Source organism: Pteropus vampyrus, unplaced genomic scaffold (assembly GCF_000151845.1).
Source record: "Pteropus vampyrus isolate Shadow unplaced genomic scaffold, Pvam_2.0 Scaffold84, whole genome shotgun sequence".
NCBI classification, from domain to species: Eukaryota; Metazoa; Chordata; class Mammalia; order Chiroptera; family Pteropodidae; genus Pteropus; species Pteropus vampyrus.
In genome coordinates this window covers 2,212,859-2,239,540 of record NW_011888865.1, presented here as the reverse complement: position 1 = coordinate 2,239,540, position 26,682 = coordinate 2,212,859, and the positions used below count along the sequence as shown (strand labels likewise).

The 26,682-nt window shown below is 43.8% G+C and overlaps 1 protein-coding gene and 1 pseudogene across 1 annotated transcript in view; both read left to right on the top strand.

The window, feature by feature from the left end:
* Window positions 1–26,682, top strand: part of ME3 (malic enzyme 3) — a 193,591-nt gene that overhangs the window by 95,569 nt on the left and 71,340 nt on the right. Inside the window, exons 3-4 of the mRNA XM_023532493.1 lie at window positions 1,026–1,175; window positions 16,107–16,209. Of these exons, the coding sequence (XP_023388261.1) occupies window positions 1,026–1,175; window positions 16,107–16,209 (253 nt within the window). The remainder of the gene's footprint in view (window positions 1–1,025; window positions 1,176–16,106; window positions 16,210–26,682) is intronic.
* On the top strand, window positions 22,918–23,033 carry LOC111741985 (annotated as a pseudogene).

The following is a 26,682-nucleotide window of genomic DNA, read 5'->3' as shown; positions in this document are numbered from 1 at the left end:
AGCATAAACCCTCCTTTCCTAAAGACGCCTTCTAAAACACAGTTTTTCATTCTGGACCAGTGCCTGTGGTGTTAAGAAGAGGCTGAGGCCCCTGGAAGCCACAACTTTCCCAAAGTTACACAGCTAGTAAACAGCAGAGCTGGGGTTCAAACCCAGGACCCTGACACCACGCCCAGGGGTCGTCCCCCTCTCGGAGTTTCTCTCTCACATAATTCCATGCCAGGACCCCAAGTGCCTCCATATTCTCTCCCAAACTATGGGCCAGAAAGGCTGTGATATCAGCAGTCACTTACACTTCATTGTGAACTTCAAGCCCTGGGTTTTTGTTCTTCCAGAGATTTTTGCATTTTTAAGAGTGTGAATGAAAGGCTCTTTTCCTGGCTTAGTGATTTCAGGCTTCAGAGAATAGGCAAGAGAGATCTGAGAGGATATGCCTCCTGAGATCTCTTGGTACTCAGCCACTTGTGAATTCTACTTGTGACAAGAACCAGCCCTGTGTGGCAGGAAAGGCCAGTTCAAGCATCATTAGTGAGCCCAGATTTTTCCTTGACCCTACTCCACCCTCAGAATGTTGCCATTCTGTTTCATTCATTAATGTCCACATGATAACGTAACTAACCATCTTGCGCAGTAGTTGAGAGCACAGATCCTGGAGTCAGATTGCTTAGATTCAAATCCCTACTCTGCCACCTTGGATGAGTTATTTCATTTATCTGTGCCTTGGCATCCTTTGTCTCTCAAACAGCAAAAATTATGGTACCTACTCACAAGTCGTTGCGAGTTTTAAATGAATTCATGTAAAATACTTAAAACGGGACCTACACCTGACAAGCACCACGAGGCAGGTAATATTCTCCACGTTTCATAGATGATGAAACCCAGGCTTAGGGGAGATGGGCGATTGGTCTGTGAATGTGCCATTGTGAGTAGCTGAGTGGGACCTCTGAGTCTTTGCTTCAGTGGTCTCCCCAGCTGCTACATACGCTGCTCATGTAAACAGCTTGGTTCTTATCTCCCTTTCCAAGGTACATCATTCTCATGACACTCCAAGATCGGAATGAGAAGCTCTTCTACCGAGTGCTGACATCAGACGTGGAGAAATTCATGCCCATCGTGTACACGCCCACTGTGGGACTGGCCTGTCAGCACTACGGCTTGACCTTCCGCAGGCCCCGGTGAGCCATCTGGGGGCCTGGGCTCAGGGAGGGTGTGTTTCATAGGGGGGAATCAATTCCTTCTGCTGGCCTTGAGTATTGGGACTCTGGAGGCTAAGTCCTGATTGGGCCAGATGCCCAGCAATACATTTGGTTGTAAGCATTTGCTCGGAAAATGACCCAGTAAGTGGAGACGTGAGCTGAGAGAGTATCTAGCAAGAGGATAGCAGAGCTTCTCCACCCCCCATGCCCCCCTCCCGTGATAAATGCCCAGTGTGTTGTCAGACGGGGCCCGAGAGGCACTTCAGAGTGTTTGTCTCTCGTTATCTACCTAACACCTCTCCCGCCACTGCTGCTTTTCTGGTCAATGAATAATGGAGTGTTGGATAGCAAAAACTGAATTCTTTTGCTGACTCAAAGAACTAGTATTCCTTCCTTTTGGCTTGACTCAGATTCCACTAAAAATGTCCTTTTATTAGACAAAAACTTGACATTACATTTTCTTTCAGAGCCAAAGAATTTGGGGGCTGTTTTCCAAAGAGATCACTTGGTTTTATTCATGATGAGTTCAGAATATATTTTTTAAAAAAATAAAAAGGGGAAAATGGGACAATTTTGAAAAGGTTTTCAGTGTAAGGTGCCTGGTAATTATCAATACATAATTCTAGCACTAATGATACAAGAGCTGCCTGGGTTTATTACATGTAATGGAACATTGTTTTAGTCTGTGTTAGAATATGTAAATATACAGTACAGTATGCACAGATGTAGAGTATACGTTTATAGAGAATTTATAAATCTGTGTTTATTAATCATGTGCTATATGAGGAACGTGTAACCATGGATCTAGGACATCTTTTGTTAATTTGGAAAAACAATCCTCCAGTTCTGAAGCCAACATTCAGGATGAGCACTGCAGGCTGAGCGCTGGCATCCTCAATGCCAGTTCTCGTCCTTTCCTGGTCCCACTGTCACCATTGGCAGAGGGCATCATATCTTGATGGGGGTGTCCAACTGTTGAAGCAGACACATCCTCATCACTCAGAACAGCCGTGCTTCTACAATCCTATGTAGAATGGGGTCACTGCACCGGGGCCTGCAGCAGTTCTGGTCTTCAACCTGCCTCTTTCAATAGGAAAGAGACTTGTGTTCTTATTCGCATCCCTGAACCGATACTGGCAGAGACATTGGAAGCCAATGGTACATTTCTGAAGGATGCAGGACCCTATTTACCTCCCAGTTCCCACTCAGAAACAATCCTTCTGGGTCCTCCCTCCTGGACAGTGCAGGTCAGCTCATGTCATTCCCTCCTCTGAGATCATCAGTAGCCCCCTAGGGCTTCAAGAAACATGTCCAACACTTGTGGCAAAACTAAGCCTCTCACAGCCCAGCTCATTTTCAGAAATTTCATGTTCTAGCTACACTGATCTATTCTACATGCCCAAGGACACCAGGTGTTCTCCTCCTCTGTGGCTTTGCATATGTGGTCTCCTCTGCCTCAAACTCCTGCATTCTCTCCTGTCCTCATTCTCTGCCCATCGAAGTTCAAGTTATCCTTCAAGGCCTACCCCAAAAGTCAGCTTCTCTGTGGAGCCCTGCCTGTTCCCCTCATTCCCTTCTCAGCCTCCATAATCCGTTACACATTCTTCTAGTCCATAGTTTCATATTTTGTGCTTTATGTTTTTCGTTATTTGTGTATCGGTCTCCTTTACTAGAACACAAGTTTCTTAGGCAGGCAGGAAACATGTCAGATCCCTTTGTGTATTCAAGACCAGTGCGTAGCAAGTAATTAATTGACCCTCAGATGGAAAAGTAGTGGTGTGCTGACTGGGAGGAACTCGGTTCTTATGGTCAGACCTGAGCTTTAGTCTCATTGACCTTGAGCAAGTTTCTTATTCTCTCTCAGCCTTAATTTCCATACTTATGAAATGGAGGTAATGAACCACCTACCTCAAATAATCATTGTGAGGGTAAGATGGGATTGTGGATAAATGTTGGTGTCTGTTTTCCTCCAGTAACTGTTATAGAAGTAAGGAAGGGATTGATAAATGTAGAGTTATACCTCTGCACTTTTAAATTTTTACAAAGAAAATCAAGTCATTAATCACATAATGAATAACATGTTTAACTATATGATTTGGCACTTCCAGAACCCGCTGTTTCCTGAAAAGGTCCTTTAGCCTGTATGGCATGGTTCACTGCCTCCACTGGCTTGCAGCTGAGATCTGTGACACTGTGACGCCATCCCACTGCCGGGCTGTGTGGGAGCCCTCTCCCACATACTCTATGGACCAGATTGTGGATTCTGTTGTTGGTTCCAGATAAACTAGTATCATGGTCAGCACCCAGCATATGCAATAGGCGCATGAAGGTAGAATTTGCCTTCAGAGCTCATTCCAGAATCCAGAGAACACACAAGACTGACTTTGAATTAATGAATATTTATGGAGCAACTACTAGGTACCAAGCATCATGCAGACACTGTCAAGTTACCCCAAAGAACAAAGTATAGTTCTTGACCTCAAGCAATTTGTCAGCAGAATGAGGGGGCAGACAGTAATAATACCAGTTAAATATAATGAAAGTTACAAAGAAATAGATTTAATAGCCACCAAGAGATATAGGAATATAAGAAAAAGGAAATTTTATCTTCCCTGTTGGCAGCAGGAATGCTTCACAGAAGAGGTGACATTTGAACTGGTCCTTGAAGATTGAATAGGAATTCCATAGGTAGAGAAGGGAATGGCCATTCCAGAGAAGAGCTTGGTTTTATGGGCTGTGTAGACACTGGGGTGGTCAGCTCACTTGGGTTTCTCCCCATCTCCTATGCTCGGCAAGGAGGGCCAGCGGAGGGAAGCTAGGTCTCCACATCCATTGGCTTATAATGGAGAGTCTTCTAATGTCCTGGAAGGTTAGTCTGGTAACAGTATCTCCATTTCACGGATGAGGAAATTGAGGGGGCCAGAGGAGAGGAGCTTGTCCGAGATCACAATTGGCAAGCAATTGAAGTCGGAATTCTGACTGTGGGAGTCCGGGAAAGCCACACCAAAGAGGTGACATTTGAGCTGTGCCATGAAAGATGAATGCAAAGAATTGAGACAAAAATGTATTTTTCTACAGAGACTCAAGCATACCGACCTCCCTTTTGCTAGAATGTATGGCCTTTGGGACCTCGTGGTGGGTGAAACAGGAGAGTAGAGGGGCTGGGCAGGAGAACTGGCCATTGATTCTGCCCAACGAGGAGGAAGTGCCTAGTCTCCTTCCCACTACTCAGGGGAGCCTTTTCAGACTCAGGTCCAGGCCCCACAGGTGGTTCTCTAGTGGATCAGAGATGGAAAGGGCCATGGCAGCAGAATGGGGGTCCATGTGGGTGGAGATGCAGCCTTGCCAACCACTTGAGCCCAGAGTATCAGGTCAGCCCTGAGTGGGTGTAGAGAGGGTGCTGCAGAGGCTGGGCACATAGCATGGAAAACAGGTGTCTAATGGTTCTAGCAGGGAACCCACGGCTGAACTGGAATGAGAAGAAAAGCATACTCATAACTGCTAGCTAAAGGCCAGGTACTATCCTAAAATCTTTACATATATTAACTCATAATTATCACAACCCCTATAAGGGGTAGATACTTTTACCATCCCATTTGTACAGACAAAACTGAGGCACAGAGAAATAACTTGCCCAAAGTCACAGAGCTCATAAGCTGCAAAGCCAGGACTCAGACCCATGCAGTCTGAACCACAGTGTGGACAGGTAACCACCATACTGTGCTGCCTCCTTTAGTTTGGGACTGTGCACATTTGGTGGGTATTCAGGGCGGGATGTCCTTGCATCTCCAGGAATGTTTGATTGTCCGGCGGTCTAAGGTGGGGATTGCTAGATACCATTTTCAATGCTTCTCCCAGAGGGAAGGAAGGATGCAGCCAGATTGTGGGCCCATGGCTGGGTGGGGCTGAGGCAGGCTCAGGCAAATGGAACCGTTGTCTTGGATTCGTCATTCACACTCTCGGTAGAGATTTCCCGTGTATGTTTTGCACAAACCTCTCTTCAGATGATTACCCAATTAAGTTATTTGACATGTGACATTTTGAGCCTTTGCTCCAGGTTTCCATTTGGCTGCTTTCCAAGTGTCGAGTCCACACCTGCCTTGCTCCTGAGGGAAATAAGAGTTTGGGCTCCACCCCAGCCCTGAGCTTCATCCGAGGCCTGGCTGGGAAGGCTTTGTGGATTATCATCTGAAGGGAGGACAGCTCTGAGGCCAAGAGGGAGAGTGCCAGCTCCTTCTCAGTTTCTGAAATGATAAACATTCCTGCCAGGTTCCAGGAACAATGGAGTTCTCTGTGAAAGGGCCTGCTACCGCGCCCCACCCCAAAGCTAATTAGGTCCAGCTGGTGCAAAAATGGAACCTCCAACACGCCTGGGGCTCCATCACCTCACAACCTGGCAGAAGATACCAGAGTTTCTCAGGGGCACCTGAGTATCTCTGGGCAGAGGAGGCTCAGCAGAAGGTCCTGGGCTCTGTAGAGCCCCCTCTGCCCCTTCCTGCCTCCTCAGCACACTCTCCACATGTGCCTTCATGGGCCATGGCTGCTGTCTAGTCTGGCTTAAAAGAATGCCCCCTGAAGATCATTAGTGTGTGATTTGGAGCAGGTGAAAGCCAGAGGTGAGGCAAGCTGAGAAGCCAGGACAGAACACAACTAAAGAGGGGCTATGAGGAAAAAGTCAGTATGATGTAGTTTGCTGTCCACTATAAACGAATACTCTCCCCATCCCAGGCCACCTTTCTGTTGACCAGCCCTGTCTTCACCATCCTTATCCTCTTGGGTTCCGAGTGACCTCTTGGGTACCTGTAGAACTAACATTTCCCAGCCTCCATGGAGCCCAACCTGCATGGGTGATGAGGGCTGGGTCATGGATAGACACACACGAGGGCAGAATGCCATGGTGGGCAGAACACTGGGGCTAAAGTCCAGAGGGAGTGAGCCAGCTTCCTAAATGCTTCCTAAATGTCCGTGGAAGGAGCACAGACTTGGAAGCCTGGTAGTCTTGGCCTTGAATCCCAGCTCCTGATGACTTTTGACAATTTTTTGAGCACTCACTCAGTCTCATCATGTACAATGGGACTAAGGCCCATTCACATGGCTGCTTATAATGATTCATGAGATTCCACATGAAAGGGGCCTGGGCCTCGTGGGTGCTCAGCAACTGTGATCCTCTTGACCTGCCATCCCCAAGATCTGCCATCTGACTCAATCACCCCACCCAAGAGCCTAAACTATAAACCGACAGGGCATTTCAGGCTTCTGAAATGCCACCAGACCTTAAATGATCAGTACTTGTGCTTAACTAGCAAATCTTTTAGCAGGTACATGTGAGGACTTAGAGGATGTGATGAGTTAGAAAGGCGAGAGGAAGACATGGGACTTGGTTTCACTAGTCAGAGGCTCTGTGGAAGATCTTGAAGACATATTTGGATCTGGACAAAGCCAGCAGCCCTTGACCCTGAGCCAGGCTGCTGTCTCTCTTACCTTTAGACAGGTGGGTTTCTACGCACAAGATATTAACAGATAACATTTATTGGACACTTATGATGCTCCTGGCAGGCCCTAGGCTACCTATTTCGCATACTTTATCTCTGAGCCCTACAACAACCTCACAGGTGTTTATTACTTTACCAAGATGAAAACTAGGTTAACTTACTTAAGATATTGCAGCTGACCCAGAGCCAATTCCCTGTGTTTTTACTGCATTCACAGTCCACCTTCTTGTGACCCTGGTAACTATGACACCTCAGAATAAACACTTGCATTCTTGCCTTCACGTAAACTCCCTTGTGTGACCTGTCTGCACACATAAGGAGGGCACATGCACATGCGCACACGCACACGAGGGCAGAATGCCATGGTGGGCAGAACACTGGGGCTAAAGTCCAGAGGGAGCGAGCCAGCTCCCCCATTAATAGCCACGTGACCTTGGAGCCTGGCCACCCCACCTCCCCAAGCCTGGATCACAGGAACTGACCACCTGATGGAGTTGTTGTGAAGGTCAGATGAGCTAAATGTGTGTGAATGTGCTTCATCAGTTGTAAAGTCCCTCATGAGCTTAAAGGGGGTATTTTTTTTATCTCTTCTTCTCCCTCACCCGCACTTCCATAAAAGGGTATGGTTAGGGCTCACACTCACCTCCTTGGGGTTTGCAACTTCCCACTCACTATATCTGGTGAGCCCTTGCCTTGTTCTTTTTATGCAGGGACCTTTTTATCTTCAACCGCCTTCATCACTACCACCTTCACCCAAATCAGCACACAGATGGGCCCCTGGGGCACGTGCCTCTGCTTCCATATAGCCATTTCTAGCCATATATAGGATGAATGTGTGCCAACACCTTGACCAAAGTCGTTCTGGAACACGAAGACAACCTTGTCTCAGCAAATATTAGAAGGCCTCTCACACCCAGGGCATAGCCTTTGAGTGCATCGCAGTCTGGACTCCAACCCAACGGTCAGCCCATTGGGAACACAAATTCTCTCTCTCTCTCTCTCTCTCTCTCTCTCTCTCTCTCTCTCTCTCTCTCTCTCTCTCTCTCTCTCTCTCTCTCTCTCTCTCTCTCTCAATCTCTCTCTCTCAGCATAACTGGGAGGCAAGCAGAAAGCAAGGATTAGCCTCACCAGACTAGCCACCCTCTCCCCATCCTCAGGGCACCAAAGCACTGACTCTTTTGGCAGAGTCAGCACCACATCCAATTATGCCCAGATTCCCTGCCAAACTGTTCCAGCTGTGCTGCTGGAAAGGCTCCCTGGAGCAGAGCAAGCACAAGATCTGCAGCTGGGTCTGCTTAGCTTCTCATCTGGCCCTTTAAGTCCTCCAGCCTTGGTGTTGTGGGCAGAGCACTGGAGTAGGAATCAGGAGACCTGGGTTCTAGCCTTTGCCACCCCCTTTCTGACTATGACTCCGTAAGCAAGTCACTTAGCTCCTTAATCTCTAGTAACAGTAATAGGGTAGAATTGCAGGCTTCTGTGATCTCTTCTAGCTCTAACCATTTATGATTAATAACTCAAACTCTATAACCAAGTTAGAAATGACATCTTTAAGTGAGCCACAGTCACATTAGGTAGCTGAACCTAAGTTTCCCCACTTGTAAAATTAGGAGGGTCAAGTTTGAGCAGTGGTTCTCCATCCAGTTATGCATTAAAAGCACTTGGGGAGCTTTAAATCAGAATTCCTGAGATGGGATCCAGGAAGCCTTAGTTTTCAAAAGTTCCTCAGGGCAACCAACACTGAAAACCACAGAGCTGAGTGATCTCTGAAATGCCTTGCAGACGTGGATCATCTATGACTTTTAGAGAGTAGATAACCTGCAGTCCATATTTTCCAGGCCACCCCAGCCTGAAGAGTAGGGTTATGGTAAAATAATAGAACCTCCATCTTTAACTCAGCCCTCAGCAAGCCAAACTATTGAACCCCACTGCCAAGTTCCCTCATGTCTCATTCACAGGGTTAGTGAAGGAGGATGTGGTGAGAAGGAGTCATATGTGTGCTTTCCTCCTCCCTTCCCCAATTTCCTCCTGACCAAAGGTGACCAATCGTTTGGGTGAGCATGTGACTTGTACGGCCTGGCTCAAAAGATGAGCTAGGCCAGTTGGAGTTCTTTTCAGGAATGTGAGCTAAGACATGGGGAAAGCTATGGGGGAAGAATTTTCCAGTTAGGAAGGGAAACTAAGGCAAAAAAAAAAAGAAGTGCAATGGTTGAAACTTTGGAGTCAGGTCAGGAGACCAAAGGCAAATGCCAGCAATGAAGGAACAGAAGGCAAAAAGGAAGGACCAGATCTGTGCAGAAAGAACAGGACAGATGGGAGAGAAGGAGGTAAAAACAGGCAGAGATGCGACAGCCCCTGAGCTGCCTCGGTTCAGAGTAGGATTCCACTCCACTTCCTGTTCACAAATTCACAATAAGCTCTCTTTCTTCACAGGTAACTTAAGTGAACTTCAGCCTTAGGTAAGCAAGAAGAGCCAAACTGAAAAAGGGTTGTGAAATTAGATGGATCTGATTAGTGTTCTGCTTCCGTTGTTGATTGGGTGGGTGGGGCTAACATTAAAGCAGGGCGTCTCACTTTAGCATGCATGAAAATTACCCGAAGGGCTTGTTAAAACACAGATTCGGCAAGTCTGAGATGGGGCCGGAGAATTGACCTATCCAACAAGTTCCCCCTAATGCTGATGCTGCTGATGCACAAACCACACTTTAAAACCACTGAATTAAAAGATGGTGAAAAGTTGCTCACTGAGAAATGAATAGAGCCCATGTGAAGGAGGATGAAGGAGTAGGTTCTTTCAGGCCCCACTGTGCATTAAGTTGAAAGGTCTGGGAATCATGAGATAGAGTTTCTGGTCCCAGTTTTAGCAATGTGACCCTCAATCAATCCCTCCCCCTTGCTGGGCCTCAATTTCTTCATCTATAAAATGAGAGGATTTTACTAGTTAATCTCAGGGGCTATAATTTTTGAACAGATTAAAACGCTGTGCTATAAATTTGTCTCTAAGGTTTCTGACATTTAAGGGGAGGCGGGGATGCAGAAGTAGATGAAAACACATACTTTTCATTTTCTGCCAAGAGAAAGCTTGTAGGCTTATCTGCAGAAGTGACACTTTTTGCTGAGATTTCTGACTCACACGTGGGCACCTTCCCAGGCAAACCAGCTGGGTAGCTCAGGGTCTGTCAAGGATTGTTCAGTGCCATGGCTTGGGAATTGATACTGGAATAGATCTATGGAAGGTGACACAAGGAGTCCTTCCAACGTGTGAGGTTGTTGGGCTATTTGACACGAATATCACAATGTCACGTGGAGTAAGTTAAATTGTATCTGGATCCTACATCACTGAAATACTTTGGAACGGAGAGCTGGAGGAGAGAAGGATCATTTATTTTTGTTTCTGAATCACATGAGTTTCCATCACTGAAGGGATTGATTTATTCTTTTTTAGAGGAAGTTTTGAGATTTACATCCAAAAAGTGAATGACTGTTTTTCATTGCATGTGGCCTGCTTCAGACTTTAGCATTCAGAAGGAGCAGCTTGCTGTGTAGGGAGGATAGAGGACACCCCTCAGCCATTTATGAGTTTGCAGACAAAGAGCGAAGGTGGAAATGGTTGAGCTGCCACACACAGATACAAAGATTATATTTTCCTGCTCAAGCTAGAAGCAGGTGAACGTTATTAACTAGAACAGGATTCTGGGTTTGACTTCCTTTGGCCAAAGGCAGATTTCTCTGGCAATTTAAACAAACTGCTTTTTATTTCTTTTTTTATCTGACTCTATCCTTTTCCTCCTTTGTCCCTGGCAAACCCAGCCATGGCGATTAAAGGAATAGGCGTGGGGGAATTTTTTTTACTAAGAAGGAAATACATACATACAGGCAGGAGTTGAGTAGACATTTTTGCAAATAACCTTCATCTCCCATTAACCTATAAAATGCACCAAAGCTTGTGTGTGTTTGCTCATACTAAGCTTAGTCCAGAAAGAGTGGCTTCTTAAGAGATGCTGCAAACAATGCAAGTGTTTTGAAAGGTTTGGACGAGTAAAGGATCATAGCTGTAGTATTTCTTGAAGGAAAGCTAGGACCACCCTGCCAGAAAAGACGTCCACCACTAGCTGGCCAACCCCTAAATTCCATTATCCATTCGGGGCCCTGAAGGGTGCAGACGCAGGGTGCTGAGAAAGAGGAGTCTGCAGTACATGGTCACTAGTTGGATGTGAGGGTGAAAGTGAGAGGACGAATTGTCAGTGTCATGGTGTAGTGACACTTGTGGAAAATCGAGCTTGGACTCCAGAAATGGAACAGTGAACTAGAGTAAAACAATTAGTACCACCACTTCCTGTCACTAAGTGGCCAGTACCCTGATAGTCATGTTACCTTTATGATCTTTAAGTCTCACAACAGCCCTGACAAATCAGAATGTATTATTGCCCCCGTGTCACAGAGGAGCTATTCAGAGGTGATGGGAGACTTGACTAGAGCTATATGGTTAAAATATGGCAGGATTCAAACATGAGTCTGTCCAAGGCCTCTCCCTCTAGTGCTAAATTGCTGAAACTCAGCATCACTTCTGAATCATGTGTCTACAAATATTCCCCTCTAAAACCACCACAACAAAGCAAATGTGTTCCTTAGACAATGAAATTAGCCACAGATATCAGCAGGAGTCCCAAGTGCATCAGTCTCAGTTGGAGTCCCCTGCGGGGAGATGGGGTGAAGTGGGGCTGTGAATTGTAGTGCCACCACATCAAGATGCCCAGTTAAAGAGTCCCAGGAAGAGAGCCAGGGCTTGCACCTTGGCAGGCCCTTCACACCTGCACAGGCAGAGCCTTTTGGGCCTGTGATGAGGGTATGCCAAGCACTTCATGGCTTCTGCTCCCATGATATGCCCTTGATTTGGTGTCCAGATAGTTAATGTCCTACAGTTTTAAAAACATTTCCATAGGCAACGCAGATGTTATTTGTGTACCCCCCCACGGCCCACTACCCAAAACTTCCAGACAACTCCCCATGCTGGATTCCAAGACAGGCTGAGGTATTTGCCTCCTAAGAGGACTCTGAAAACAGAGTCACAGGCCTCTTATGTGGGATTCTGTTTGTGAAGAGATCGAATTAATTGGCTCTTAAGAGATCTTCATTTCTGTAGTTTTGCTGCCTCCCTTTGCAACATACATACAATGACAGGATCAACCAGCTCAAACTGAGGCCGCAATGGGACCTGCCACCCTTCCCTGCAGGAGTACAAGTCAGTGGAAATGGTAAGATTAGAACTCAGGTCTCCTGCCTCTTTACTCACACAGAGCGGAGAGATAGGTGTTCTCCTGCTATTTTAATCAAATTTAATTCATAATTATTACTTATATTCACTTTGCACTTTGAAGTTTTAGAGTGAATTCAAATATAATCTTGCCATCTGCTTTGTGAAACAGGGGGCAGTCCCCTTCACGTGAGGAAACAGAGGTTTCCAGAGGTTAAGCGACTCCCCAAGGTTGTACAAATAATAAGAGATAGAGCTGGACTTAGAGTTTGGTGCTTTCTTCTTTTCACCCAGGACTCTTTTCACTACTAGACTGTAAGCTTTCAATGGGCAGGACCATATTTATTTAGCTAAGCACTGGATACCCGTCACCTAGCACAGGCCTGTGTATGTGGTTCTTGTCAGAAAATGGATGGAAAGATCAGCAGATAGAAGAATAGGATCAATGGATAGATAAAAGAAAATTGGAGTCTTATTTTTCTGATGACGTCAAGTCTAATCTTGGAGGAGTGAAGTTCTATTATTAATGGCTACTTATTCAAAGATAAAGAGCTTTAACCCATCACTTTATTTAAAATACATTATGTCTTTAAAAAATGTTTTTAACAGTAATGTAAAAAGGGGTTCTATCCCTTTAAGAATCTTCAGCAGGAAGATTTTACAGGACCTGGGACCTAGTAGGCACTTAATAAGTGTTTCTGGAATTTAATTGAATTTAAAAGCTAGCCTGGAGAGATAAAAGTAATTGCAAAGAATTTCTATGTTATTGGGATAATTAAAGAACAGACTTTATCCATTATTTGCAAAATAACTTTATCCCCAATTCCAGGCCTATCAATTGGGAAGAAATCAATAGCTAGCGTGGAATGAGATCACGACCCGCATTTCCAGGATCCCTGGTTTTGGAAGATTAATAATAATGTTGAGTCCTCCTCACCAGTGAGGTTCAGTAGGTCGCCTTTGCCTGCCGGTGCAGGATGGACCCTGTGCGAGCCATTCGGCACTTCTCATGTGCAGCCAACTGGGGGGCATAGATGTGAAGTAGCCATGGTAACTTTTTTACTGATTGGGAGAATGGATGAAGCTAGATAATGAACCTCCTTGAATCATATAGGGGTGGGAATGGGGTAATGAGTACTGAAGAGCAGAGAAACTTCTCTCTTTCTAGACAAGAATAGTGCAGGAAATTTAAATTCAAATAATAGTAGAACAAATCAGGTAAGGTGCTGGCTAGAATAATTAAGATAAATAGGTAATTAAATGATTTTGATGATTAAACTGAGAAGACAGTGTTTGAGAGTAAACTTCTACCTAAGCCAGGGGTTTTAAAATTTCCTCAACGTCCACTTATTAAAAAGTACAGACTCCGGCTCCCTTTCCCAAGATTCCAATTCATTGGGTCAGAAGTGGGGCCCAAGAATCTCTGTTTTAAAACTATCTACAATTTATTCTCCTGCAGGAAGCTTATGAACGACACTGGTAGCACATGGACCATATTTTCATAAACTCTACTCTGGGTAAACACAAAGCATCCGAAATCAAACTCAAGCTGGAGCTGACTCAACTGTTTTCACTTAATGGAAAAACTTAGGGAAAATAAAGCTGTTTTCTTAGTTCTAGTTTAAAAACAAAACAAAAACTGTTTAATTAGTCAATGATCGATAGCAGTTGAGTTTCCGAAACATGTTACTGTAGTTCATACACTGTGCTTCCTTTTAACCTTGCATTCTACCAGATGCTTTACTAATTGACAGAAACCGGCAGTTGTTTGCTTTGCCTGCTGCCCCTTCCCCACTTATCCAAATGACAAACTTCCACTTCCCCTTTAAAATCCATCCCAAATGTCTTCAGCTCTTGCCACCTCTTTAGTTTCTGTCCTCCCTCCCTCGCTTGCAGAATATTTTGCTTTCTCTTCGATGTCTGTCCACAGTGGCCTCTCATAGAACTTACTGTGTTATAATCTAGTAGTTACTTACGGATCTGCTCCATTACTCTCTGCTCTATCAAACAAGGATCTTATCAGATGGTGTCTTGTTCGTCTTTGTATCTCTGTCCTTTCCTTTTCTTTAACTACTAATATAACTTTGCCACATATTACAATGAATGAATGAATGAATGCATCCATAAGAGTAGGGATTTTTTGTCTGTTCACTGAAATAAATACCCCAAGTGCCTAGAAGTATGTCCATTACACAAAGGGGTCTAATAAATAATTGTTGAAATAATGTATGAAAGAGTGCATTAGCGTACATAAGCCAATAGAAAAGAAAGACTGGACCTGCTGTTTTTCAGCATAACAGCAAAAATTTTTCATACTGGCTCTCATCACAGTCTCAACAGATTCAGACTGAGATTCTTATTTGATATTTCTGTCATCTAATAGTTTGGGGTTTAGCTCGATAGACCCAAGGTATTCTAATAGAGAAAAAGAAGTCATGTTGCAAGCATTATAGCTCATACCTAGATTATTCAGATCAAGTCAACTTTTTTTTAACCTTACTCACTACTTTTTACTAATGGTAAGCCTGGGATGCAAAGGATTCTTTAGGATAGTTTACATAGACTAATAGTAAAAGTATCTCCCATTTATTGAACACTTATTCAATGTATCAGGCATTGTATTAACTGCTTTCCATATATTATCTCATCATATACAGCTTTTTAGAAACGTTTCATTATCCTTATTTTATAGATGAGGAAACTGAGATTTAAATGTAATCATTTGCCAAGGTCACTCAGCTACTAACCAGAAGACCTGAGATTTGGGTCTAAGTCTGTCTAAGCCTCTGCTCTTGAGCTTCACAACTGAGCTGGTGTTTTGAATTGAATGGGTCCCTTGGGACTTATTTCTGACTAGAGGAGCCTAGTCACTTCTGAGCAAATACTTTCTTGGCCTTGAACATTCTTGATCTTGAGTTTTCTGAAATTTCTTCCTTTAAAGAGATTTATAGTTTGGAGGCTAAACTCAGTCAAAAGGACAAATTAAGTCCAATGTGCTCCCTCCCCACCCCGCCCCTTGCTTAATTACACCTGATGAGTGGCCCTTTCAGACTTTTGATTCTAGGCACTTAATTGTCTCTTACATTTGCTTCCAGTGATCAGGGTCTTTGAGGTTTACACATATGTTTTCCCAGTGAACTTTTGTCCTTTTTGAAAACTGCATTCTGTTCTCCTTTATTAAATTCCAGCTTTCATGACTAGTATGCGATGATAAGCTCCAGAAATGTTTATATGATAAATTAAAATGGGCAGCGTCTTCCGTTTACAAATTGCTTCAAGATAGGACTCAGATGCCTGCCCGTAGAATTGTCTCATAAGTGCTAGCACAGAATGGGTTCAAGGTTTTACATTTTCACCTTGGCCTTGGCTTAGGGACCTTTTGTTTCAGTGACTCTTGATAGCATCTGAGCTTCTAGTCTATTTCTCAAACTAAGGCTATGAGATTTATGACTCAGTGGGAAAAAAAATGTGTGTGACTACTTCTCAAACTTGCTTTGGAAAAGCAAACAGGATGTTTTTCTCCTTATCTTGCACATACCTATAAACAAGCAACTTGTTGGCAAGGCCTCTGAGTCAGGGATAGAGCAATTTCAGACTGTCAGGTTCGATGATTATTTGCTCTGGATGTTTCAGAAGTTCGTGTTAGAACAGAGCCACGTTCCGAAAAACTTATTGCCTGGAGACCCAGATTAACCAGAGGCTTTCTAGACTGCGGGAAGGTGTTTGTTTATTTTATAAAGTAGAGGCATATGTGAGTCTGTGCCATGTTCACAGCCATAAAAGAAAGTGAAGAGTGTTAAGTGTGACTTCTCAGGGAAAAGGGGGCCTAAAGCCTCTGTGATTATTATTTTTGGAGGAGTAAATATTTCAGTAGAAAAAGAAACTCCTTTGTACCAACTCTCTCTGAGTTTTCTTGGCACATTTTAATATTTTCAAGTAACAGCTGAAACCACAGCTGAAAACCTGTTCTAATTGGAAGCATCTGGGAATTGCAAAATTAGAATTTTCAGATTCTGAAGTGATTTGCTGTTTGGACAGGGGTGTCAACTTCGGCTGTGGAGCCTTTTTTTCCTTGTGATTATAAGTTATTCAGTCAGCTTATGATGTGATGGAGATATGGGGCACTCTTCATGCTTTTTTAAATGAAAACTGTACTTTCCTCTTCAGCTATTTGTACACCTTATCAGGACCCTTCTTATCCAAGGAGAACAGATGGAGAAATTCCCCCAAGCCTTGGAATTCAACTCGAACAATTTTCTCCTGCCAAAAGGCATCTCACAATCAAAGACACTAGAACGATATATGATATTTGCAAATTCCAGGAAGAAAAAAATACTAAAGACAATTAGAAACCTATTTCAGTTTTTCTCTATGTTAATAGAAGCCTGTCTTCTAAAAGGCTTAATGTTTTACAAATCTATCCTGAAACTTCCACAAGAGAGACAGGAAGATACAGTGGCTTCTTACCTGCTACCTGAACTACTTTGGTTGCTTCTTGATGTCATATCATCTCATGCAGTCTCATATCATCTCAGTACTCTCGGGTATAAATGAGAATGATACTGCCTCCCTGACTCGGGAATGAAATAAGTGGTGTAGAATTTGTAAAATGTTCCCAATGGGAACTGTCTTAGTCTGTTTGGGTTGCTTATAACAAAATACCAGACTGGGTAGCTTATAAACAGCAGCAATCTATTTCTCATGGTTCTGGAGGCTGGAAGACTGAGATCAGGGCACTGGCGTTGTGGGGTAAGGGCTCTCGTCTACGTAGAAGACTTCTTGTTGCATCTTCACGTGGCGGAGGGGGTTGGGGTTTTTTTTGGGGCTTTTTTTTTAGGGGCCTTATTCCCTTTCTTGGGGCCCCCCCTTCTTGCCTTGTTCCCCCCCCAAGGGCCCCCCTTTTTATTCCACCACATTGAGCATTAAGATTTCAGCATATAAATTTGGGATGGGGGACATAGTCACATTATAGCAGGAGCTAAATAAAGTTAGCTTCTTTCTTTCTTTCCTACTTTTTATGTATGGCAACTGAGATAACAATGACACAATTTACCTGAGGCCAAAGGTCAGGACCTCAGGGAGCCACAATCAGACCAGAAGTTTGTGACCTAACACCTATAACACTCAATCTTTGTCTAGATTCAACACCAGTTCTACAGAGTTTGGCACAGAGTGTGCTATAGACTGTGCCAAACAGTCATGGAGAAAAAAGGCTGTGGGTGATATAAGCCACTTCACAGATGCTTTGTGTTGTTAGTAGGATTAAAATTAATGACTGCACAGAGAAAGGATTCCAAACAATGCCACCGAAAAGATGAGCTTGACTTTCCATATAGGCACCCAATAAATGTTTGTAATATTGAATTTAATAGGCTGGACCTACAGATCAGTGAGTTTTTGAGAGTGAAAAAGAAAACAATTGCGTCAAGACACAGGCAAACCAGAATATGGAGTTGCCCTGTCTGTGAACCATGGCATGAAATTCTGTGTCTCTTGGAGGGAAATTGACATTCATTCCTTTGGAAAATGTTTCTTAGGTTCCAACATAAGCTTTATGAGAGGCCTCCTCATGACTGACATTGTATTATTTTATTTAATGCTCACGCCAACTTAGTAGGATAGATTCAATTATTAAATTAATCATTAATTAGAGGTCTAGTTTAGTAATAAACAACTGAGACTCAGCGAGGTTAAGTAATTTGCCAAGGTTGCACAGCAAATAAGAGTTAGATCTGGAATTAGAACCCAGATCTGTCTATCTCCAAATTCACACTCTTGCAACTACTCCTTAAATACCTTCGGATCTTGCTAGATTATATCATAGAATCATAGATTTTTAGAGGTTATCTGATCTACCCTCTATATTTTTCAGATGGGGAAACAGCCTCAGAGAGGTCTGGTAACTTTCTCAAATCACATAGCTGGGTATAGTCATGGTAAAACCTCTATTGCCCTTGTTCTAACCGTAGCTCTATTCCCACATTAGGGAAGGAGAGAAAGGAATAGACCATCTCTTCAGAAATCCCTTTCTGAAGTGGATATGATGTTTATGGGGCTGTTTTTGGAGATCCACGGAAGTCAATGGAAATGGAAGATATGGTCCCTGCCCTTCTGATTCTTCAAATCTCTTTAGGGGAAATCATCCCCCAGCAGCAAGAGGGAGGGAGAGAGGAAGGAGGGGGAGAAAAAGGCCCTTGAATGAGGGTTCCAGACCTGGCTCTGTACTTTCCCAGTCTGCAGTTTAGCCATCCCGGGCCTGCTTGTTCTGTGGTTCTCCCCGTCCTTCAGTAATGTCTCTGTTATACCCAACCAGACTGTATTTTTTTCCTGGTCTGCCTAGATCAGAAAACATCACTAGATCAGAGGTAAGGTCTTGTTTGTCCTTGTTTCTCATGTGCCCAGCACAGTGCCTGGTGCAAAGCAGGATGCCTGAAGCCTATGCAAGGGGCAGCGCAGTTGGTCACCTCAAACATGAGAAACAAACACTCCAAGGTCCACTGATAAAGTCACGTGCGCAGACGTCACTGTCCACACCTTTGCTCCTCACTGCAAAGACAGGAAAACTCCACATCACTTGTTATCTGGGAGAGTCAGAAGGAAAGTGTCCTCATGGGGGCGGGGAGGGGACACACACCCACTCCCTTTGTAACATCCCACCTCAGAGGGAGACAGAATGGAAACAGGATGGGCTGTCTAGGGTGCAGAAAATTAATTGTGGTTATTCCACAAGTGGGTTTAAATAATCAAAAGGTTCTTCAAGACAGAAAACAATACCAAAGTAGGAGTGTGAGCGACTTGCCGCTAACGTGTTACCCACTTTTGGGAAGAGGGTGATTTTTACGTTCCTCCAGGGCCTGGACAGTTGCTTTGCTTTGTCCTCAGGCTCTGCCTCGCCAGGCGCTGGGCCCTGGAGGCCCTCGTACTTCTCGGACCTACTTTCTCCTGCAGTACTGTTGACTCTCAGAGATTGCTGCACGGCTTTAAAAATAGCCTTTTGCAGATTTTCAGGGGACAGGTTCCCTTTCCGCAAAAAATGTATGGAATGGAAGTGGTTTCGTGGCAACAGTGAGCCTTTGTTTCAGAGTTGAAAGTGCACATCCCTCCTCCTGAGCTCGGCCGTGGTGGCTTGCCTGATGTCACTGACCTTGTTTTAATTAAGTCCTCCTTTTTTGTTGGACTTGGTGCCAAGAAGCCTAAATGAATGTTGTCTATTTTAGTGATTTTTGTTAGGTTTTTTTTTTTTTCTAGTTCTATTTTGGAAAACTTCTAAGGGTCACTCCTCTGCAGGCCGAGATAAGGGTTAAGAGTCTTTTTCTCAAGAAATAACATTCTCCTAAGTCAACATTATCTCCATTTTTTCTTTCTTATTTTTTTCTTTCGCTCTCTTGTGTAACTAAATTCTAAAATTCAAGAGTATTTTTCTGGCTCCTGATAGAAACTGGAGACAGTGATGTAATTCACCTGCACTTGCCCTCATGAAATGCCGACAGATTAAATTTTTAGAAGTGTACAGGGAAGGAATTGTAATGGCCATGGCTAGTGCACCAAAATTGGATAGTTGGTGTATTTGCTTCCTAGGGCTGCTGTAACAAAATACCACACACTGGGTGGATTAAAACAATAGGAATTTATTGTCTCAGTTCTGGAGGCTAGACGTCTGTAATCAGGGTGCTGATAGGGTCATGCTTTGCTCTGACATCTACAGAGGGAAATATTCCCTTGCCTGTTCGAGCTGCATCGTTTTCTGGCAATCCTTGGCACTTCCTGGCTCAGATGCATCACTCCGAGCTCTGCCTCCATCATCACGTGGCAGTCTTCTTCCTTTGTGTCCCTGTCTTCTCTTCTTTGAAGGTCATCAGTCAGATTGGATGAGGGCCCTCCCCAATAACTTCATCTTAACTTGATGACATCTGCAAAAACAGACCCTATATCCAAATAAAGCCACGGGTATTTGGCATTAGGATTTCGATATATCTTTTGGGGGGGATACAATTCAACCCATAACATTTGGCTTAGGATTTTCTCTCACCCAGAAAATATTTGGATATGTTATTACTCCCTAGCATAAGTAACCAATATCAGCTACCACTCGGGGAGCATTTATCCCATGCCAAGCACTATGCCATGTACCTGATACATACTGTTTCATTTAATCTTCACAGAAGCATCTTGAGATAAGCATTATTATATATCCAGTTTGTAACAGATAATAAAGGCCCAGATCTGTCTCATTTCAGCACCCATATTCTGAACAACTTGGTCATTTGTGTGCTTGGCGCTAACTATGCTAGGCCCTGGGGTTACCGCAGTGCATAAAACAGACGTTGTCCTGCTCTCGTAGAACATGCAGTCTAGTGGGAGGAGATATGCATGAAAGGCATAGTTTCCTAAGTACCAATTGCTTGCTCACAGTGCCAGAGCACCATTTCAATCAGGAATTAATTTCCTCTGCTGTCATTGCCTATGACACTGCTAAGATGTAGAGCAGTGAGAAGACCCTCAAAGGAGGGCCTCCCCCTCTGCTCTAACCAGAGCTCCAATATTTTGTTTTATATATCAGGCATCTTGGGAAGGTTTTGTCGAACAGAGTGTACCACGACTACATTATGCTGTGGAACAAACTACTATAATACCTCAATGCTTAAAACAAAGTTTATTCTGTACTTCTGTATCCTGTCCCTGGCGGGTCAGCTGGCGGCTGTGCCCGGTGTCTTTTTCGCTCTGGGACCAGGCTAATGAAGTCATCTCATCTGTTCAGGTCACCGTGACAAAGGAAAAAGAGAAGATGGTGAATCACACACTGTCCCTGAATCGCTTCCACCCCAAAAGTGTCCCATCAACCCTGTTCCAGGATGAACAGCCCTTAAAAAATATGACTATCTGGCCAAGTGAGTTAAGTATATGAAAGGATAGAAGAGGTGCTCAGTGTAGTTTTTGTGAAACTTGCATCTATTCCCTCCCCCGCTCTATGCATGCACCCCAGAGCTCCATGCAGGAGCGGGCTGCCCTACATCTCTGGCCACCCCTTCTCTGCTCTGGTCAGTGGACCCTGATGACCACGCATCAGCTAAGAAAGACCTGTGTTCTGTTTCTAGAAACTAACGTAGGAAAGTCCTAACTTATAAAAGCCATAAATCAAGGAACAGTAATTTCTGTTAAAAAAAAAAAAAATTCTCTGCAGGTTCCCTTTAAACAGCAACCTCTCAGGTATACATACAATATAATTTTAGGAGTAGATATTTTATTTACCCACAACTTTTCAGGAATATGCTATATGTTATATAAAGCAGGGCATATATTCATTTAAGCCCTGGATTCCATAGGTTGACAGCTTGCCATATTCACTATATATTTTTTTCTTCCCTCAGGTTCTAAAATTGTTTCCCTGAAATAAACAGGAAAAACTTAGGGGAAGGGATCAGCAGCTAAAATTATTTTTGCTTTTTTCCTGTTCCAGTTAATGGCTATTAACAGCGAGAGGCTCCCATGAGTGTCTCTGTCCCAGATGTCCATCTTCTCAGCACCAGGAGCAGTGAAGGACGTTCTGTTCTAATTACTCCGAGGAGTCATTAGCCTTGACAAATGCTCTGGTTGCATTAGCTCACTGCAGGATGTTCAGTGCCGGGGCAGCCTATAATTCACTCAAAAGCTGGAAGTGTTTCTCCACCTTAGTGGAGCCCAGCCCATGGCTTCCTGGAGCGTCCCACCTTCTTGCCTCACTTTGTGCCCCAGGGTGGGATAATATCACACTAGCTGTCAAAGACAGTACCTCACAGGGCATCATTCATGCTGGGCAAGGAGTGCCTTCTCAAGGAGAGAAGATTGAAACAGACCAGCTGTGGAATACAGATTGCTCCTTGGCACCTAAATTATTATTCAATTCACCCATAAAGGGCCACCAGGAAACCAGAGACAGGGGCACGCTCTTGGAGAGCCTCTCCTTAACACCTCCTCTCTGATGTACCACTTTAGGCAAGGTCAGACAAACATTGAGATTCACATGTCTGCAAGGCTTTACAGTGTGCAGAATTTTCATGAACTTGCCTTGTTTGATCCTCAGAGTTGCTCCATAAAAGAGAAGGAGCCATTGTTTCCATTTCATTGACGAGATAACTAAGGTCAAAGGAGGTGAAGTATTTTGCCCCAAATCACACATCTAATGGGGCCGTGTTTGAATTTCACCTCTACCTTCACTACCTCTTAATCTCATCTGTAGAATGGTGATGATGCCCACTCGACAGTGAGATCATGAACTTAAAGGGTCTCTGGAACAGAGAGACTCAAAAAAGCCTGTTGGATGAATGGTTGGATAGGGATGGGTGGGTGGATGGATGGATGGATGGATAGATGGATGGATAGGTGAGTGAATGGGCAAATGAGTGAATGAATGAATGAATAAAAATGATTTAATGAATGAATGAATATTACTCCTTTGTGACTTTTTTCCCTTTCAGTCTACCCTTGATCTCGCTCTCATTGAAATTTGCTCTTGCAGGGAACATGGAAACTTTTAGTCCCAGCTGTGCGTCACCAAAGACCCTTTCATTTGCCCCCACTCATGACCCATATAATGAAAGATTTTCTACCAAACTTTATGACTGCCTTCCTGTTTGACGAAAGCCCATATAACTGTCAACAATGGCTCCTGACAAACATGCACATTGACTTGGTATAATTCTTGTTAAAATACGAATTAATAATTAGCTACTAACATTTGAGCACTTACTCTGAGCCAGATACCTCATCGGGCATTTTGCCCTCCTTTGAACACAGGTGGTATGACTCCCGAGCCTGTGCTCTTAACCATGACACCAGCTCAGCACCACTACAAGCTGCCATTTACTGAGTGCCAGTAGGCACCGTAATAAACTCTTTAAATATGCATTTTTTGGACATGGTTCCATAGTGGAGTGGTTAGCACGTCTGCTTTACACGCAGAAGGTCCTGGGTTCACACTCCAGTGGAGCCATGGTCCATGGTCTATGGCCATGCCACCCAGAACAAGCCCGATGTCTGATCTCGGAAGCTAAGCAGGGTTGGGCCTGGTTAGTACTTGGATGGGAGACCACCTAGGAAGACCAGGTGCTGTAGGCATAAATAATAATAATTTAAAAATTAATAAATATGCATTATTTTAGTTAATACTTATAACAAAAATAGGAAGCATCTGGTGTCATGTTCTGTGTTTTACAAATGAGGAACTGAAGCTCGAGGAAGGAGAGTAACTTGTCCATAGCCATGTAGCTAGTGAGCAGAGGCAGGCTTTGGGCCCAGGTGCTGTGGTTGCAAAGTACAGACATTAAACTCCTAGCCTGTGCTACCTTCCATCTGCATTTACTCTAAAACTTCACTTGAGTTGCTTGCAGTCTCATAACTTACAGTACTTATTAGAAGTCACTGAACAGTCCCATTCCAACCTCAGGACTTCCAGTGGGTGGGAGGTCTCAGGGTAAGACTGAGCGGGTGTAGGTAGGAGCACCTCCCCTGGCACCTAGAATTCTTTCTGAAGCCACTAAGAAGAAATGCGGAAGAATGAGTGTCAGCGTTTCTCGTTTGGTCAGGATCTCTTGAAAGCAAGATAAAAGCCAACTCCATCGCCAGGTATTGCTGCAGGAAACAATGTGCCCTGAGTGAAAAGTGTCTAAACCTGAAAATAGGTTGCCAAGGGCATTTTAAGAGGTTTTCTTTCCTGAAAGTGTCTTCTTTCTGAGCTGGTCTAGATTCAGTTCTGCCAAGAAATGAGTGGATGAGCAAGAGAATCCGGCCAGAACCTGTAGTCCATGTGATTATCATCTTAATCCCTCACTCTGCGCATTTTACTTTATTACCAACATGCAACAAAGAAAAATATTTCATTAGTGGCCCCGATACACATCTCAGTTTGCTCATTTCACTCCACACCTCGAGCTGTTTGTGGGGAACTAAATCCCCAGAGAGAACAAGCAGTCTGGGTCAGTGGAGAGAGCACTGGACTCAGGACCCTCAGTCAGTCAGATTTTGCTGCTTATGAGCTGTGTAGCCTCAGACAGGTCACTTCACCTCCCTGAACTTCAGTGTTCTCATTTATAAAATGAGGTCTTTGGACCAGATATCTCAAAATCCTCATCCAGGCCAATTTGGGGGGCGGGGGGGATCATTTGTAGCTGCAATTTAGATAATAGATGGAAAAGCACTTTGAGAAGTGATTAAAATTTCAAATACATTTTAAAAGGTGTTATTTTTGCAGCATGATCTCTGCAGAGCACAAAATTATATATGCAGAAAAAGAGAAAGTCTTTTGAAATTTTAGTAGCTCAAATTTAAATGCAAAAATATTCATCTTAAGTGTCCATCCTCCCTCTCCTTATCTCCAACAAAGAAGGGCCTATTTTAATGTAACAGATAATTTCTATAATCACTCTCTTCCTTTGCTTAGAATTAACCGCATCGGAGCTTTGCTAAGATCTAAAATACTGCCTGAATCTTACCCCTTAATATGTGAACTCTTTGCTAAGTATTACTAAACCTCTATCTGATAAGGAGAATGTTGAGAACTGGACTTTTATGGTTTCCAGAACAGGACAGAGTTAAGAGCTTAAGAGGTAGGGAATGCGTCATTGGGCTTAATTAGTGTGGGTAAATGACTTCCCCAAGGTCACTTGGTGAGTCATCAGTGAGCCATTTGGCTGGGACCCATTCCTCCAGCTCAAAATAATTGGCCTCTTTGTTAGCACTGTTGTTCCAAGTGACGCTGTGGATGACCTGGAAGGAAATTGCTTGTGGATATTAGAGTTGCAGCTGTGGAAAAATAGAAACTGGCAAAGATTCACCCATAACAAGACCTCTGTAGACCGTGCCTCAGAGCAGCAGCTGGTTTGGAGGCAGAGAAGGTGGTTCTTTGAAAGGTTCCAGGCTTATAGTCTGGATGTGACCCACTTACCCTTCTGCTGCCACCAAGGCAAGTATCCCTCTTTAAACTTCAGAATGCCTCCATGTGACTGCTTTTCTAATCCAGAGCAGTCCTTGAAGTTCATTGTTACCAATAGTGCGATTTTCCAAACTCGAATTGCCTAGAGGTGAGCCTTAGAAATAAGTTCCAAGGAGCCAGCTCAGTGCTTAGTTTTTGTCTTGATTGATACAACTGAGCACCACACAGTCATTCCAAAATAGCATGGCAAATGCCTGGAACTTGCTCACAAACCTAATGAGTAAGTTAATTCACACACCCACATCACCTTCATCAATGAGATGGAGAGAGCCCTACAACATCTAAGTCTTAGGCTTTGGGGTTTTCCTCTTCCCTGGCCTGTCCACCTGCCTTTATATGCACATTTCCCCATTCTAAGCCACTGGATGCAGCCCAGCCCAGCACCATCCAGCCTAGCACAGTGATCTCTTGAGCATGATACAGCATAGCACACATGAAGGTGATCTTCACTCCATCTTAATTCAACACTTTTCATTCTATCTCTAAACCTCAACATTCATTGTCATAGTTCATGTATTCACTTCTCCACTTATTCAGAAATTAGGTATTGAACATCTATTATGGACTAAACCTGAGCATACGGTGGTAAACAACAACAACAAAATAAATGCAGACCTTGCCCTGATGAAGACTACAATCTAATGGAGGAGAAAATATTAACCAAATACCTACACAAATAAATGGAGTAAGTTCATGTATGTAGAGATGGGGTACTTTGAGAATATGTAACCAAGAACCTTAGATTTGAATCAGAAGTCATCAGAAGAATGAGTAGGAATTAACCAGACAAAGAATGAGGAGAGGGAGGAGGCCAGGCAGAGAGAACAGTATGTGAACTGACCCTGGGTAAGAAAATCATGGCACATGGAGGAGTGGGAAGAAAGCCAGTGTGGCTGGTGACTGGGGAATGAAGTTAAGGATGAAGGGAAGAAGTTGAGAAGGGCCAGACCACACAGGGCCTTGCAGGTAGGTCATGTTAAGGACTTTGGTCTTTATTCTAAGAGCCGTGGAAGACATGAAAGATATTTAGCACAACGGATAACATAGTAAGACTCATTCCAAGAATATCACTCTTTCTACTGTACAGATAATAGGCTGGAGAGAGACAAGAGGGGATGTCACAAAGTTACTGTGGCACTTTAGAGAAGAGATATCGGGAGCCTAGACCAGGGAGGTGGTGCTACAGATGGAAGAATTGTGTGAACCGGGAGCTATTTAGAAAGTAGAATTGACTTGGCAATGGGTTGTATAAAAGGGGAGAGGAAAATGTCAACAATGACTCCAGGGTTTTGGGATTGTTAAACTAGATGTATGGGGGGTGGGGTGGTAATGCTCACTGAGAAAGGGAGCAAAGGAATAGATCAGTTTTGTCTTGGGTCTTTGTTTTCTCTTGTCTTCGAGTCATGGTGGTGGAAGATTAGATCATAAAATTGGTTTTGGACATGATAAGCTTGAAGTGCCTTCAAAGAAGACAAACTCCTTGCCATCCTCTGCACCACTCCCCTCTCCCTAGCCCAGGACCACATACATGGTCTAAACATTGAAAGTTCTGAATCAAGCTAATAAACTCTTAAGTAAAATGTGTTCTAGTCTCCTGCCTTTACAAATATACCTTCGTGATAGTCAGGAAGGCCAGGTTTGAATTGAGAATTCTCAGACTCTAGTGGTACAGAGAAAACTGGCTCACAACTGGTAGCCCACCCCTCTTCCCATCCCCAGCTCCATCCCCCACTGCAAGAAGCCTCATGTACCTGTGTCTGGACACCTCAATCCACA